The 17,355-nt window shown below is 49.8% G+C and overlaps 1 protein-coding gene across 1 annotated transcript; it reads left to right on the plus strand.

The window, feature by feature from the left end:
• Positions 1-10,474: 10,474 nt before the first annotated feature.
• Positions 10,475-15,924, plus strand: LAG3 (lymphocyte activating 3; the record flags this gene model as incomplete). The annotated part of the gene is made up of 8 exons (XM_082278544.1): positions 10,475-10,529; positions 10,760-10,931; positions 11,094-11,320; positions 11,588-11,845; positions 12,026-12,319; positions 12,655-12,945; positions 13,221-13,336; positions 15,817-15,924. 8 exons carry the CDS (start codon positions 10,475-10,477, stop codon positions 15,922-15,924), a joined length of 1,521 nt encoding a protein of 506 aa, XP_082134670.1.
• Positions 15,925-17,355: the final 1,431 nt, after the last annotated feature.

Raw genomic sequence — 17,355 nt, forward strand, 5'->3', positions numbered from 1 at the left:
TGTCAGCAGGGTGTTTGGCTACATGTCCTGCATGATGGATCTTGTCCTTAAGTCCAAAGTGTTACCAGGGCTCCCTGCATCCAAGAGAGAAGATCCTGCAACCAGTAAAGGATGTAAGATGTAGCAAAACCAGCCAGCTTCCAGAGCCCTGTGATTACCTGTGTCTGCCAATACCTCGCTGGCAGCTCAGGGAGAGTCATGGCTTAGACTTCCCCCAGTCTTACAACAATTCATGCATCATTTTAGGATGCATTTATTAGGCTGCATAATTTATAATGACAACTTTCAAAGCCCCTTGCCTGAAACATTCTTGACAGAAAGGTCTTTGCTGGACAGCACTTCCCAGCATGACCGCAGGTAGCGAGTGCTCCTTTAGGCTTGTCCGTAAGCACACCTAAAATCCCACCAGAAAACTTATAGCTGGTTGCTGTTTCCTTATGGGGAGTTTCTTGGTACTTATAATTTTTTTTTTTTTTACGCGAGATCCAGTCTTGAAAAGAGCTAAAGCTCTTGAATATGGCTCCAACAAACCTCCAGAGCTTCCAGGACAGCTGCATGGTAAATATGGACCCAGATTTGAGCTGGGAATTTGATGTTTCTTCACAAGGTAAATTTCACAGAAGATTCAGTAGGGATGTTTGGAAAAGCCAACCGTGTAATTCAAATGAGTCAGGAGGTTTTGCTCATAACTAAAGAAAATACAGACTGCTTCAGGGTCTGTGAATCCCTTTCCATAGCTGTAGAAATAAGCAATCTGCTGTAGCATTGCTAACTGTGTGCCATGCTGACTGTAGTTTCTCGCTGGGAGAGGATCCTGTTCTGCCTCAGTTTCTCTATGCTTTAAAGGGCTTTCAGATGAAATCCTGACTTCAGATCAAATCTCCCATCTGTGGCAGGATCCCTATAGGTGTTCCCAGTATCCCCCAGGACTGCTTTTGCTTTTACTTCCAAGTGTGGAAAGCCTACAGATGGGATTCCAGACTGCAAACGGAAAGGGAGACAGGTGTCATGGAATTGGGATACAGTGGTGACACCTGGGGTGTCCCAGCTGCTGTACAGCAGCACACCTTAGTGCTGTACATGTTCTTAACGCTGAGGACTCCGGGGTGATCTGCCTTAACTCGGGGCACAAAGGCTGAACCCTAATCTCTTTTTTCAAGACCTCTGCTTGTGCTGAAAAACAGCAGCCCCCTAGGAGAGCAAGCAGGCAGCACGACCAAACCCAGCTCAGACTGGAACCTCTCAGCGTGGAGGGCGCACCGTATGCTGCTTTTCCTGATCGTCTGGGACAGACTGATCGCTGGGACAGGGATGGCCGGAGTCCCTCAAGCACAGCTTTCCCGCCTAGCAAGGGCCCCCTGGTGGCACCAAACCCGACGTGCCCGTGAATACACGACTGGAAAATCGTGAGGAAACCTCATCCCAGTGCCTCTGTACCCGACATGCCGGGCACAGGGCAGGCTGTGCGCTGCCTCCCAGCGTGGAGCAACCGGGAATGGCTCTGATCACACCAGCGGTGAGCCTGGACAGCTGAGAAGGCCCTGTGTGCTCGGTCATGGTCAGATTGGTCCTGGCTGCGTGTCCACAGGTTGATTTGAACACACACAGGTGTCTCTGTCTTGCTGGAGACATGGTCCTTTGCCTAGAGAGTCCAAGGCAAGCCCAGGGGACCTCCAATAGAAAGGCACATATGCTTTTTGGACCCTTTCCCAGTGGTGTTCCTTCTCTTATTGGATCCCCTGGAGCCTTGGAGTTTGACTGTCCCACCCTTAGGAAGTAGGGGCCTGTTTTTCTCACTGTCTACAGCTTCAGTTCTACATCAGCAATAGCATTTTAAAAGTTTTCTGTCCTTTCCACCCTCAGCACAGTTCATCATCCACTCAGCCATGCTTGGGCAGATGTCTGTAGGAGCCTGCCATGGAAGCAATTTTAGTTATTCCCTATTGTAGTTACACACTCACATTTTCTTCTCCTCCTCCTTTTAAACCAAAATTTTACATTGGTCTGTCTTAGAACCCCATGAAGGACCATATTATTAGAAACTGTGCCAGAGGCAGTGAGTATGTAGCCAGGGGCTGTCATTCCCTGTGGCATTGAGGCAGGAAGGCAAGCTAGGAAGAGTGTCTTTTAGATCAGTTTCCTCATGAGAACAGCTGTAAGGTGGAATCCCACCCTCAAGAACCTGGGAAGGTTTCCAGGTCATCTTCTGACCCTTCAATGAGGATGCCACATTGCTTTGAGAACTCCTGTTTTTTATATCCACTCCAAACATTTGTATTTCACAGACCAAGACACGCTGTTACTCTTGGTTTGGTATATTTTTTTTTCCTTTTGAATAACTACTCTTGCGCCAGTATGACTGTAGCCTCCTTTTCCATTATTAAGGCTTCTGAACTTTACCTTGGCTTGTGACTGGACCATTTTGCCCATATTTCCTCCTCTGCACAAGCTGATCTGGTCTTACAGTTCAACAGGGGGCACACAGAGCCCTTGGGGTTGCCAGTCCTTCAGAGTGACTTTTATTTTGAATTAATACGCAACAGACAGAAGAAAATTATAGTAATTGAAAAAAAATTATCATGAAAACATAGAAACCCCTGTATCTCCTTCAGGGCTGGAACAAATGAGCCCTCTGAGCACCTGTAGCTAGGGAAAAAACTGGCGGTCCCTGCCAAACTCAGGGGAAAGTCCCCACACCCACATACCACCACCACCCCACTTCATCTGAGTCCAGGAGCTTTTTCCTTCCTTTTCCCTGTGGCTTAAATGCCTCAGCTCAGCAGTCACGCTCATCCACTGTTTCCCTCCACTGGAGTTTTCTTGCAGAGCAAGACAAGCTGGCTTTTACTTCTGAGTCTTGAAAAGGGCACACATGAACTCTTAGGGAAGCCCTCCAGTCAGGGCTGTGAGTAAGGGCAAAGCCTGGAGAAATATGAATAGATACTGTTTTATTCTTATGATGGTGATCATCTGGCTTGGTTTCCTTCATCCTGCAGAGCCCCGTATCCTAGGGCTGAGCAAGAGGATGCCATCGACCATTTTTCAGGTTAACAGTCTGCAGGTGGTGAAAAGGCCACAGCAGGAGTTCTTCCCGAAACATGCACCTCATTTCCAGACAGGTTTTGGGGTTTAATTTCGAGCCTCTGGTCAGATTTGTGTTCCTCTGCTGGAGTGGAGAGCCTGCCTCTATCTCACATCTTCTCCTCGTGGGAAAAAAATATCAAAGATGGACTGTGCAAGAGTCAGGGACATCCTCAGCTGCCAGTCGTACCAGGTCAGCACATTTGAAAGCCAGAGAGGAACTGATCCTCAACAAATAGCCCAATCTGTATTTGAACTCATTTATACTCCTGGCCTCTACATCATCCTCTAACAAGAATTACTGTGTCTTTGTGACACGTAAAATGAATTTCCTTTTGTTTGCAGTAAAATTGCTGCCTGAGCTCACCGCTGTTTTCTTCAGATTAGGTACAAGAAATCAAACACCTCAAGTTAATTCATTTCAAAGCAAGATCCCCAGGCTCCCAAGTCAGATGGCTTTTTTTGTACCACTCTTCTAAATCCTTTTCCATTTTTCCACATCCTTTTTCGAAATATGGACACATTCCAGTAACTTGTGCTGTAAACAGAGGTAACACAATCTGTTCACTCTTTGAGATCCCATTTTATACAGCATGTTATCATCTATCTCCCTCCCTGGAGTCTTGTCTTCCCAGGATACTGTATTCTGTTCTGGAAGCGTGCTCCACATACTTTGTTCCTCAACATAGAACCTTAGGTTTGAATTCAAAATGCGACTTTACCAGGGGTCTTAGGAGGCAGTGGCTTCCCATTAACCTTGCCAAATATATGCACCATGCCAGGAGAGACAGTCACACCTGCAGAGCTCTGCAGCCCTCCTAACCATGTTTTGGCAGTATAAGACATCCATGGACATTTGGATGCTGAACAAATCATGTGGCAGCCTAGCACTGGAAGCTCATGTAGTCTGAATTTCTAGGACTCTTTCATCTCATCAGCAGAGGGTCTGAAGTATTTACACAGGACACAAAAGCATTAGCTGCTTTATCTTCTACTCTCTCACATGCTGTGCAGTTAAAGAGAGTCCTTTGGTCTTTTGTGGCTTTCAGAGGAAAACCTGGCAGAGAAGCCTGTTACAGTGGAGAGAACACTGCTCAGTGTGTACTCCTCCTGGAGAATGGGATCTGATGTCTGCAAACTGAAACTTCTTATAACCAGGAAAAATTATAAATGGCACCAAAAAAAAAAAAAAAAAAAAAATCAAGCTTAAAACCATGTTTATTCCATGTGGCCTCAATTGCACCCCAGTGACCAGCTCCTGGCAGAACTTCCCAATATTTACTTGGGTCTCCATCTTGATAATCCAGGTCTCTCCCAGCCCTCATCGTGACACAGGAGAGCCCATCCCTTCTTGAGAAATTTAAAGTCCATTTATAGTTTCATTTCTTTGGTCCCAGCCTCCCTTGAGGGTGAATAAGGCTCAGCCCTTACACCAAGAAAGCCTGTTGTGTGTGCCAGTCATCTTCCAGCATGGTGAGAATGGGGGTGCTCCAGAGCCATTGAGGTCTCTTTGTAGTGCTAAAGGCAAGAGCACAACAAGCAGTGATTATCCACAATGGGAGGTGTTCAGGATTTGCCTGGGCCAGGCCCTGAGCAACCCAGTCTCATCTGAGAGTCACCCTGCTGGGAGCAGAGGGGTGGAGTGGAGACCCGGACGTCCCTTCCCACCTGAATCTTCCTGTGATGCCGTGACTAACAAACAAGTGGGTTTCTTTGGTTTCGTGGTTTTTTTTCTTAGTGGGGCAGTAGAAGGTATCTTCGAGAAGAATACAGGGTGCTACCTGCCATGAGGTGCCAAGTGGAGAGGAAATTGAAAAAACAGCTCAGCTGCCAGCACCCTCTGAATTGCAGTCTGGCACACAATCCTGTTAACCCAGCACAAATTGTTAGTGTTGCAGAGAGAGGCAATCCCATCCTCCCTTTCATCTCTCCTGCTGCCTGTCTTTTGTCAACACTGATGAGCAGCAGAGAATTGATCCAGCTGAAAACTAAACTATAAAGGAATAAATCCATTTTGATTTACAATGAGCCCTTTCAGTTTAAAAATGCACCATCTCCTTCCCTAGCAATTCTTTGTTCAAAGCAAAGTGGCTGGGGATCACCAAATCAGAGACTTTATTCTCTTCAGGACTATTCCGGAGCACTGCTGTGCTCTTCCTTGCTGTGCCATCGCCCACAGCAACCTTCCCTGTGATTGTACTCTTCTGCAAATGATTTCTCATAGTATCATATGCTCCTTGAGTTACCGTCTACTTTTTCTTATCTAGCTTTCCCACTAAGAAAGAAACAGCATATTCTCTACTTAGTAAGTGTTTGCCTGCAGCTTCCAGAGATCCAGTGCACCATGAGACACGGGCTCCTGTTCTCCTGCCATGATGCACCATGAAAACACAGCACATGGATCAGATCTACTTTTCACAGCTCCTGAGGACACATGCAACTAAGCCTACAGCCAGATCTCTCTGTGCTCTGAGCAACACTTGTCCCCCAGCATCTGCAGCAAGACCAAGGTACCTCTTCTGTGTTGGAGAGACCCATGGTACTGCCCAGAGCAGGACACAGAACGGATTTGAGCCCCAGGAGCAGAAGGCACATCCTTTTCTGGTGATTTTTCTCTGAGGGGATTCTGTATTGGCAGTTGAGAGAAACAGCAGCAATGGGGATATGAGCCTGGAATATGTGGATCAAACTTTCTCTCTTGGCACCCAGAGAAATATCATTGTTCCCCCAGATCTGCTGCTGGGTCTTAAGACCAGAAGACACAACCCAAATCTGTTCTGGAGGTCCCACAGGCCAAAACATCTCCAGGAAAAGCAGTCATACAGCCCCTGCAAAACCGTGAAGAGACTGAAAACCAAAGAAGCCACACCTAAGAAGGGGCTTCTTTGCAGTCTGTTGGGGGAATCTGGGTGCCCTGGTTTCACTACATGTCCAGCATCAGCCTCCCAGCCTGTCCTGACACCACCTTGGCACCCACCATGTGTCGAGCTCCTGGGTACCTCTTTGCTCTTGAGAAAACCCACTGCAGCCCTGGGATGTTTGGGAGGCTATTGCATATTTTTCCACTGGATTAAAAGCATGAATTCTGCAATGAGAGGTGAGTCAAAGTGTAACCTAGCCTGCTGCATGGATTTTTGTGGTTAATCCACCTCACCCTCTGTGTTGCAAAGCACAGGGGCTGTGGCATCAAAGACATCATGTAACTAGATACTGACTAAGGTACTGATAACCATCTCCACAGGTAGTTGTGGATGACCAAAGGGGATCCTGCAGCATCCCATCTTTCCCACAGGAAGGATCTTTTGAAAGAGAACAGTTACACACTTCTCCAGAGGGAATGCTGGCCAGATACCAGTTGCCTGCTGCCAAATATGCCCATGAATGCTGCAGATTCTCTTCAGTAATTAAGTCACCAGGGTTTTTTTAGCAGAAATGCATCCCACAGCTTCAGTCAGCAATCCCCAGTGCTGCTCCTGACTTTCTAATTCAGGTTTCTCTGGGATATTTAGCTGTCTGCTGAAGATTGTCTTGCAAAGGGTGCTTGCCTTTTAGCACTGTAAAGAAAGAGGCTGCAGATTTGTCCAAAAACCCCATAAAGCTGTGCTTTCCTGAAGGTGTTCTCATGGGATTCTGGGAAGCAGGCCACCACTAGACTCCCCTCAGCACCACATCAGAGACCCGTGGTGACTCTGGCACTGCCCATCCAGCAAAACCCTCTAAAAAGGGCCTTCAAAAAAGCCTCCCAGTCGAGCATCCAGTCACTCTTCCTGCTCCAAGATCTTCTGCAGGGGCACATTTTGCTTTCACCCAGATCTGCTGAGAGCTGTGGACTTTCTCTTTTCCAATCCTCTTCTCCTCACTACTTTTTGGGACCCGTCACCTCAGGTGGATGGGTCCCTCTGATATGTGGTATACCCTGCCCCGGGGGGATAATTTGCTGCTTCCAGGCATCACTGAGGGACAGAAATATCTCTGGAACAGCCACTTCCTCAAAAAAGGAAGTTTGTACCCACCCTGAACTTAATTTCGTACACAGAATGCATCTCAGGTTGGTGCCCTGGTAGAAACCATCATGGCCCTCTGTGTGGATAGAGTGGCTTGCAGCGCCCTACCCCAGGGGTGCTACTTCGATGCATTTCCCCACTGTGCATTTCACACAGAGCCTGCCAAGATGTGGGCACTGGCTCCTTCTGCTTCAGGGTTCTGCTGCCTGACCCTGCTGCAGCAGCACGGTGTTGGCTTGGGGACCACTGCGTCTGTCCCAAGTGCCCAGAGAAGGGCAGCTCCACTTCTTCCCCTCTGCAGCTGACCTTAGATCTCTTTTAGCTCCCTAAGCTTCCCAGTCAGTGCCAGAAGTCTTGCAGTTAATCCCAGTCTGATCCCTGGAAACCCTGCTGCCTGTGCAGGTGCATGTTGAGTACCAACCTGCCCAGCAGCTCTTGCTCACACCACATCCTTGCCAGACTTTCCCTTCTGTTTCCCCAGGTGTGGCTGCTTTTTGTTTACAGTTCCTTGCCGTGAAGTTATTAGTTATCTCTTATTAGTAAGTAACTTGTTTTTGCCTGCTGTGTTTGCTTTTGCACTGGGCAAACAGCAATCAAGATGTTTTACACAAGGTCCTTCTGTTGAGAACTCTATCTCAGGAACACCCAGACCAGCTGATAACCCAGGCTACAAGCCACGGCGTGGTTTCTTAGGTCAGCTAAAGTCTGCATATAAATTCTGGAGCACCTCAGAAAGTCAGCATAAAACAGAAGATTGTGACCAGTTTCAGACTTGATGCTGCAAGGGTCAAAACATGAAAGTGGAATGTCTCTGAGAAAAACATGGTATCACAGAAATCTGGAAATGCAGCGGAAAATTCCTTCGGTGACACTAACTCAATGATACTGCAGAACAGTGTTTTCTATTCCTACTTTTCTTGGTAAGGGTAGTTTGCACCTGTAAGTCATGCCAAGAGAGACAAGAAAAGCGATGTATTAAGGCTGTGCACAAGGTGACTGCTGTGGGTAAGCCTGGAACCTGGCTGAAGGTACTGATGCCTGAGGCAGACAAAGGAGCATTTAGTGAGCAGGCCTCCTGTCTCCCGGGCCCTGGCCACTCCCGCTGTAGCCTGCCTGTCATTCCCCACGGCTCTGCCAGAGTCCCACGCGTGCCTGTCAGCCTCGCTGCCCAGGGGACCCACACAGGCGCTTCTGAGAAGACGTTCCCGTGCTGATCTTTCTCCGGTCACTGTTATCGCTGCGCCGGGGTCCTGTTCTGGGAGATGACGAAAATGCCATTCGAGGGAGTCAGCACTTAAAGTGGGTCGTTAGAGAAACGTCACCGTGTCTTTGCTAAAGATAGCCTGGTGCTGAGTAAAACGGCGCCTCCAAAGCCTTCATTTCACAACGTGCTCACTCAGCAAAATAAGCCCTCGGCCCCAAATACACACCACACCCCACACCCCCCCCCCCGCCACCCCAGTGCCAGGCAATGCCTGTCATTTTCCTGGGCATCAGTCCCTTGGGACCGCCTCTCGGGAAGAGCCAGCGGGATGGAAACACATCTGGTTTTTACAAGAGACAAGCATCTCCCAGAGCACAGATTCCACTGAGGATGGTTTGGGGAGTGAGAGGGGGACAGTGCCAGGGTGCCAAGGCTACGAGTGCAGGGAGAGCTGAGACTGAGGGGGAGAGTAGCGAGCTGGGTGTGTCCCCTGAAGAAAGCCAGGAGAGGGGGGAGCAGAGGATGCTGGACTGTGGAGCTGTACGTGTCTCCCCACCACAGTTCCAGCTGCCTCCTCTCTCTCTCTCTCTCTCTTCACCCACACACTCACACCATTCTAGCGCTGCTGATTCAAGGGAAAGAGAGGTTGATGTTTTCTGCTTGAACTGGTCACCACAAACTGTTTTTCTTGAACAGGAGGAAAAAACACCTCCTGACAACTGTCACAAGTTCTCCCCTATCTTCACTTGTCTCTTCCTCTCTCATGCAATCCCCTGGGCTGTGTCACACGAGAGGTCATGAAGGGCCACTACAGAGCAGTCCCTCAGGGGCATGGAGGCACACAAGGTTGCACCTGTACACCAATCCCACAACTCAGGAGGCTGGAGAGCCACGTGGGATGAAAGACCTGAGAGCTGTCACTACAACAGAGGTCTGCTGAAGTGAAGCATAGCGCTGGCTCTCTTTTATCCTCCACCTTCACCACACAGCTGAGGAAAACTAGAGAGCGAGCAAGGATCCTTCCACAGTCAAGAAGCAGCCACTATGAGTCACCTCCCTTCTCTCAGCCTCAGAAAAAGCCCAAGCCCGTGGTGGATGAGCCACCGAGGGGCTTGGGTGTCTGACACCCATCATGAAGGGCTGATTAAGTCCGAAAGAGTCAGAGCCAGTGGGTTGCTGGAAACTGTGAACACAACAGTGGGGGTTCTCTGAGACAAAAAGGGGCCCCAGGATGAGGCACATGGATGGAAATGTATTGCCCTGTGCAAAGGTCAGCAGCTGCATGGGGGCTAGGATGAGCCCCCCGAGCACATGAACTTGAGTGGGTTTCCCCCAGAGCTCCTGGAGCAGGAGGGTTCCTTCCTCACACCCCTCAGAGTGCCACAGCATGCAGCCTCTCACTTCAGTGCTTATTTTTTCTCTCCTGGATGCTCCTCACTCTCTCTCCTTGGACCACCTCAGCTGTGTCCCATACTAGCCCTGGACTCTAGACTGATGAGTCACATGTGCCCTGGTTGGAGCTTACCACAGACCCTTTCCTCATGCTGTCTGTGAACTGACCAATGAGAAAAAGCAGAGAAATCAGCATATTTGAAAGATTAAAGAAGGAAAAAAAAATTACAACGATAAGAAAAACAACAAAAGAAAGAACAACAGAAAAAAGACCAACATGTTCTCAAAAGCCCTGAAAGAATTAGAGACAATCTGTAAGAGACGGGAAGATCAAACCAAAAAAGGTAAGAGATGAAAGAAAAACATGAAGGGTACTTGCTGGGAAGTGTCTTCTACACTTTTTCCACTGGCTATATAGAAGCGAAACCTGTAAGAAAAACAACAGCGACCCAAAGAATTTCCACTAAAAGATGCTTAGAGCAGTGTCTCTGGTCCCTCCCTCCTCTGCCCTCACGTGCCTCAGGCTTGTACTGGTTTCTTGGTCGTGACGCATCTTCTTAGTGATACGAGGAAATTAGCTGCCCACCTGCAATATAAAGGCATTTAAGGAAAGGCTTTGATCAGAGAGAGAGAGAGAGCATGAGAGCAAGCACATCCCACTGACCCCTCTGTGCTCGCCCACCCACTCTAACACCTGCTTTGCCCATGCCTCATTTTTGCTGATCTCCTTCAAGCTTTGGGCCTCATCAAGCACAGACCTGAGTGAGAGGCAGCCCCTCTCCTGGATGCCACCATGAGACTGGTGTTCCTGGTACTGTTCCTCACCTTCACTCTGCTAGCTTTCTCTGGTAAGAGGGGCTGAACATACTGGGGAGGGCAGACTAGCTCAGTAAGCTGAGTCTGGGGGTTACTTGATCCCTGGAAAGGCTGGAAGGGAGAGTTTGTGCCTTTCCAACTCCACAGAAGGTGACTGGATATCACCCCATATTCTAACCCACCCTGGCAAAGACGGCAATCCCACCCCAGAGTGGGATAATATTGAGTCCCACTCTTTGCTCAACTCTTCATCTTGTTACAGCTGGCCACATCCCACCGGGATTATCGGAGGGGAGAAGCAGGGAGCAGAAAGTGTGGGTCAGAGAGGGGAGCTCAGCCATGCTGCCCTGCCCCCTGATCCCCAGAAAGACGAGGGGGAGCTCGAAGCAGCTGCCTGACAAGATATCTGTGGTGTGGAAACGGCATGGGGGAAGGTATGCCAGGGCCAAAAGAGATATGAGTCCTTCTGGGGGGACTGGGGAGGGTTGGAGGCCCTTTGAGCCCCTTTTCTCCTTCTCCACATTCCCTCATTCCTGCCCCCTCCCTTGATCTCATGTTTGCCTGTGGCATGAACTGCTCACTTGTCCTGCTTGCAGTGTGCACCAGGAGCCACATGTGGTGCTGGAAGTGGGGTACTCGGGCCTGCAGAAGACAGCATTGCTCATGAAGCCCCGGGTGTCACTCCAGGACTCTGCCTTACGCAATGGCAATTTCTCCCTGCGGATCGACCCCGTCCGGAGCGAGGATGTTGGGCTGTACGAGGCATGGGTGAAATACAACACAGAGGTCCACAGCTGCCATGTGGAGCTGGGGGTAATCACAGGTAGGAGAGGATGGAATACCTGGAGAATGTTGATTTTAGGACCGGGGAGGTTGTAAAGGTGGGATAGGGTGGGGATGTCGTGTTTGGCAGGGCAGGTTGGAGTACAGGCAGCACCCTCCAGAAAGTGCAGTTTCCTGCTGTCTGCCCTCAGCTCTGAAGGGACAGCTGAGGGATAAAGTTAGGACAGGGAGGGCACGAAGGGATGGTTTGGTAGTTCCCCTGTGACCTTAGCTCACCCCCCAACCCAACACCTTCTTCTTTTTGCAGTAACCTTCAGTCCATCCAACCCTGTGATAGAAAATGAACTGCTCTTGATGAGCTGCAACTCCAGTCACTGGGCCAGCCTTGTGGAGACATGCTGGTTCCATAAGGAGCACCCGGGCCCCACCTCCAGGACCTTCTGCTCCTCGTCCGGGGCTCTCTCCATCCTCCATCCAGCCATGAGTGATGCGGGCTCCTGGCGCTGCCAGCTTCGGTACTCTGATAAGGAGATCATTTCTGCCACATATAACCTGCAAGTACTAGGTGAGCTCAACCTCTGTGTTGATACACCAGCATCCCCAAGCCGATCCCCTTGATGTGCCTGACTAACCCCAGTGACCCCAGCTTCCCAGCTCCCACCTTGTCCTCACTTCCCAGGTCAGTCACCTCCCTGAGGAGCTCTTTCCAGGCACCACCCCACATTGTCTTCTTTCTCTGGCTCAGGTTTCGATGGCCCAACCAACCCTGTGGTCTATGCTGCAGCTGGCTCTGCAGCCGATCTGCCGTGCACTCTGAGCTACCTTCCCAGTGCCTTTGGGATGAACGTGGTGGCAGCCCACTGGAGCCACCTTGCAGGAGGACATTTGCAAGACTGGGACATCTCCCACAATCTGAGCAGCAGAAGCTTCCCCTTGCATCTCCCCGCGGTGGGGCTGGGTGATGCAGGGCAGTACCGCTGCACTGTCTCTGTGGGCCACAGGACAATCAGCAGGGACGTGACCTTGGCCATGGTTACAGGTGAGAGGAGAGACTGGGAGGTGTTTTGCCCCTCTGGAGTCCCTCACTGTAGATAAACCTCCCCACCTATCAGTGCAATGAGCAGGGATAGCTCCTTGTTATGTGTTCCCACCCTGGGGCAGGAAACAAGACCTCTGTTCAGGGCACTGCACTACATTGGACTCTGCTGGAATCAGGAGTTTTCCTGGGTGACTTTCTCTTAAGACTGAGAAAGACAAAGAAAATAAATTAGAGGAAGTAATAAAGAAGAGATGCAATAGAAGAAGGATGGATGAGGAAGAGATGTGGACATGCCTGTAGTTTTTCTTGAGGTTACTTTTTTCCCTTTGCCGCAGTGACTCCGAGCATCCAAGGACTGGTTTCTGAGGGGAATCGTTTGCTGCTCATCTGCCACCTCACGCACTCCCAAGGACATGAACGTTTCCAGTGGAAGCACCTTGACTCAGCCCCCACTAAGAGCAAGCTGGCTGTGGCTACTCCCAGTAACTTGGAGGCCCACAGTTCCCAGATGGGACCCATCTTGGAAATACCCCAAGTGTCACAAAAGGACATGGGCACCTGGGAATGCAGTGTATATGGCCCAGAAGGCAGACTGGGAGCAGTGGAGTATGACCTGCAGATCACAGGTACCGTTCCCCATGGGTCTGCAAACAGCCTCTTCTGCTCACCCTACTTAGTTCTCTGGTGCCCTTTCCTCTCTCAGCCTCACCCTGTCCTTCTCCTCTTGGACCACTTGGATCCCATCTTCTTGTCATCCTCTCCCAGCTTTCACCAGTTCCACATGTTGCTCCATCCAGTTCCCCTCACTCTTTCCCATTTTGCCTGTTGTTGTGCAGTCCCAGCCTTTCCTCGGTGCAAAATCAACTGTCCCTTCCTTCCTAACCGTGGTTCCTCCTCACAGGTGCCCAGGTCTCCAGCACTCCCTCCATCTTCAGTGGGCAGGTTACTTTTGGGCTCACACTCACCCTCTTCCTCCTGCTTGCTGTTTGTGTTGTGGCTCTGGCCCTACAAAAAAGGGTAAGTGTCCATCACCCCATTTCTGTTATTTTTCCTGTACATCCACCCTTATTTGACCAGAGTACTCCAGAGACAGCAGTGAAAGGTCCTGGGGACACAGTGGCCAGAGGAGGCATGGGGCTGTGGCAGCCTGCTGAGGGTGTCATGGACGCAGAGTGAAAGCTGTACCCGGGACATTGGCAGGCCTGGCTAACCATGGCATTCCTCTGGGGGCAGGTCAGACACCTCAGAGAAGGAAGAAAACCTCCTAAGAGACAATCACAGCCCAGCTTTGTTTATTCCCCCAGAGATCAAGCCACTCTGTAGTAGAGGAGGGCTAATTTCCAGGCTTTTGTAGATGTCCTCTCTCTCTCATTCCTTAGTGGGATGCTTTAATGTAACCATCTCCTGTTCTGTATCAATGCCTGCTGGTGCCCGGACTCGGATCTCAATGCAGGGCTGTTGTTTCTGGCTCAGCCCTCACACCTCAGCTCTCAGCTTCTGGCAACTTAGTGCCCTTCATTTGCTCAGCTTGTTCCAGTATCTCATCCTCTGAAAACTCTACCTTGCCTTTATGACCCCCAAGACCAGGCCAGGACTAATCCTTCCCCAGTATGTCAAAAAAAAAAGTGCAAACAAGTCAGACCATTTCTCTGCAGTTTTCATATTATTGTTCTGCAAATAACATGGCAAAATCACCCTTCAGGGTTTCCTTTTGCAGGCAAGGGACACCTTTGGGGAGTAGCTGTGATGCAGCTGCCTCCTACTTAGCCTCATGGAAAGGGCCCACGATGACAATTCTAGTGGGGAAGAGGCTGGGCAATTAGAGGGAGAGAAGTTTGGGAGAGCTTACCCTGGTGCAAGAGCTGGGAGCCTTGAAACTGCCTTGAGCTGAAGATGAGGGATGTGACAGAACTGATGAAAAGTCTTAGCAAGTCCCAGTGGCTGGAGACTGAAGGCAGGCAGCATCACAAAAGAAGCAAGGTGGAAATTTTTTAAAAACCACTGTGGGTAGTGCAAGAGCAGCTTGCGACAGGTTCTTTGTCATCCGTCCTTAATCAGCACTGATGGTAAAGGATAATATGAGACAGAAATCTATGGCTTTTGTGTGACTCTCTAGACTGCGCAAGCCCAGGGCAAGGTGATCAGAACCAATCTTTCTGGCCCAAAACCTTGGAGAGGAGCCCCTTGACAGTGTGTCTGTAAAGCCTCAGCTAGCAGCAAATAGGATACCTGCGTGTCCAGCTGTTTGCATACACAGCTCTCATCCCACCAGGATATTCACCACCCCCAAGCATTCACATATGGCCCCATGGCCCTGCTGTGCTGAGCAAGCCAGGCTCCCATGTTTCAGCACAGGTCCTCTATCCATGGGTGTTCCTCGACTGGCTTCAGATGGCCCTGCTTTAGCAGGGGGGTTGGGCTGGATCATCTCCAAAGGTCCTTCTGAACCCAACCGCCCTGTGATTCTGTGATTCACACCCTTCTCTGCACAGACTCCCCGCTGGGCTCATCCTCCGTCTGAGAGCAGATGAGGTGCCTTGAGCAGCGATATCAGCTCTTCTCTGGTTCTCTCCCTCTCTCTGCTGACATCCTCTGAGATTACATTTGCTGTTCCTGCGCTGGTTGGACACTGGATGCTCTGCACGGTGTATCATGCACACCCAATGGGCTGTTGCCCACACATGAGGAATTCCCATTCCAATTCCCTGACCCTATCAATGTCTGATCAGTACTGTTGCATTTCATTGATCTGTCATTCAGCTTAGTGCTACATTCTCCTAAAACATCTGGGTCTTGCGTGACGTTCTCATCCTCTTATTCCAAATGAGGCTCCTCAACTTCATCAGCTGCCCAACTCATTAGCGCTTTCACACTCTCTGTACCAATAATGACTGGTCTTTGAAGACTCATGCTTTTCATTTCCCTTCAGCCTGGCAGAAACCTGTCAGCGATACCCCAGTCCCTTCCTCTTAGCCGAGATCACACCTACCAAGCCATTATCTAACTAATCTCACCATCTTGCTGTACTGACTGTGTGTCACCCTATACTTTGCTGCTATCAGGAGCCCTGAGATCTACGTTTTTTCACTGTCTAGAAAGTCACTTGTGGAAGTGGTTCTGTCTTTAATTTGTTCTTATCTCATTTTGCACAAGCCTTCATGCCTTTATTGCCTCTCTCCGAAAAGGCGTTGTAAAGTCTGGCACACCATCAAACCTGACAGTGGCCTGACCACTGCCCAGATCAGTCTTTGCTCTCCCTTAGACATGTCCTACTTTGTTATTCCTGATGCCCATGACACCACAGAGGATCGTGTTGAGCCAGCATTCCCCAGAAGATATTGCCTGTATCAGAGAGTGTCTTCTTCCCTGGCTCTGGGATGGAATGGGAGCCTTATGGTTGAAAGCAGCAGGACTCTCTTCCATGGCAGGGAGAAGCCCAGACTTGTGCCATTCAGTCTCTCTCCCGTGTCTGATGTAGCCTCTTGCTTCCCTTTCAGGCGCAGACTCCTGCCTTCCCAGCACTGGAAGGGATGTTTGCAGCCAATGTGCCGTGGAAGTTGATGGAGGAAAACCAGAAAGGGAAGATCCAGCAAACGGAGTGCTGATGGAAGCAGGGACATTGGGGCTAGGCTGCATGGGAGGATGAAACTCTGTGTGCCACGCTGCAGAGAGATGGGCACCATGCAGACCTCTCAGGAGGGACTAGCGACGGCATGAACAATGTAGGAGACCTTGGGAGCTCTGTACCTGCAGAGGGGCTGGAAGCTGCAGCCAGGGCAAGGCAGATTCACCCCTGCAGTCAAGTGGCCAGCAGCAGAGATGCTTTGGAGCTGTTGGGAGTATTTGAGCCAGTAGCTACTGCTTGCTTTGGTGCCACATCTCTGTCCCACTCTTTGCCCCTCCTTCATGGCCTCCCTCTCAGTCTTTCTCTGGTGGAACACTTGGATGCAGGACATGGCTGGAATTCATCTCCCCTGCAGCCTGACAATGTTTTCTCCCCCATGCTCACTCTCTTCTCCCTCTCCCTGCGCTGCCCTGCTCACTGCCCTGTTGCACATTTTGAGCATTTTAACTTATTAGAAACTCATTTTAGAACTTAAAATAAATCCATGGGACAAAAAACCCGCTGACCCCTGTGTGTGCTTGTGGAGGATCGCTCCTATTTGACCGAGCCGGGTGTACCTCTGTCTGTGTGAAGCCATTTCTAAGGCTTTTGCTGCCTTCTCTTTCTCTTTCAGTTCTGTTCTATTGAAGTTGCCTGTTCATTTCTGACATTTTCACAGTGGGGAAGGGGAAATTAAATGCCACTAGAGAAGGAAGAATCACAGGTTCAGTCTCTCCTTTTTGCTGTGTTTGAGAGGCTTCTTTTCTTTTTTTCTCCCATCTGGCTGTCCTTGTTCATTCATTCATTTATTCCTTTAGTCCTCACATTTTCCTGAAAGATCTACAAGTGATGTTATGGCTCTTTGTCACGCTCCTCCTGCTAAGGATGTACTTAGCAATGTAAGCACAAGTCTGCCAGGCCCTACCTCTCAAGACCTTCAGTGTGTTTAGGTTTCAGGTAGTCAGAGAATGCTCTTCACGTCCCCTCTGAACAGCCACGGAGGACTGTGGTGCTGCTCTTGCACAGCCATTGAATGCCACCCCAGAAGAAACACTTATTGGTAACGAGAGTCACGTGTGATTTCTCCCATATGAGTCTCCAGGCTGTGGCTGCTCCATGTTCAGGATGGAAGATTCTCTTGACTTGAGAGAAGGTCACCACAGCCAGGCCAGCTTTTCATGATTTCAGCAGGTACATGAACAGACCTTCTTACTGTGTGGCTCTCACCTTCTCTCCCCAAAAGGTTCAGGCACTCAGGTAGTGAATCCACTCTGGGATACTTAGACTGTAGATAGTGCAGCAGCACCCAAAAGTCACAACTAGCCCACTCCAGGGAGCACATCTGGACTCCATAGCTCTTCAGCTACTCAGCTATCCCTGTGTTTTACTGAAAATGACACCCCTTTCTCCACTGAATCCTAGAGAAGTGCAG

The sequence above is a fragment of the Coloeus monedula genome, assembly GCF_965178545.1.
Source record: "Coloeus monedula genome assembly, chromosome: 3".
NCBI classification, from domain to species: domain Eukaryota; kingdom Metazoa; phylum Chordata; class Aves; order Passeriformes; family Corvidae; genus Coloeus; species Coloeus monedula.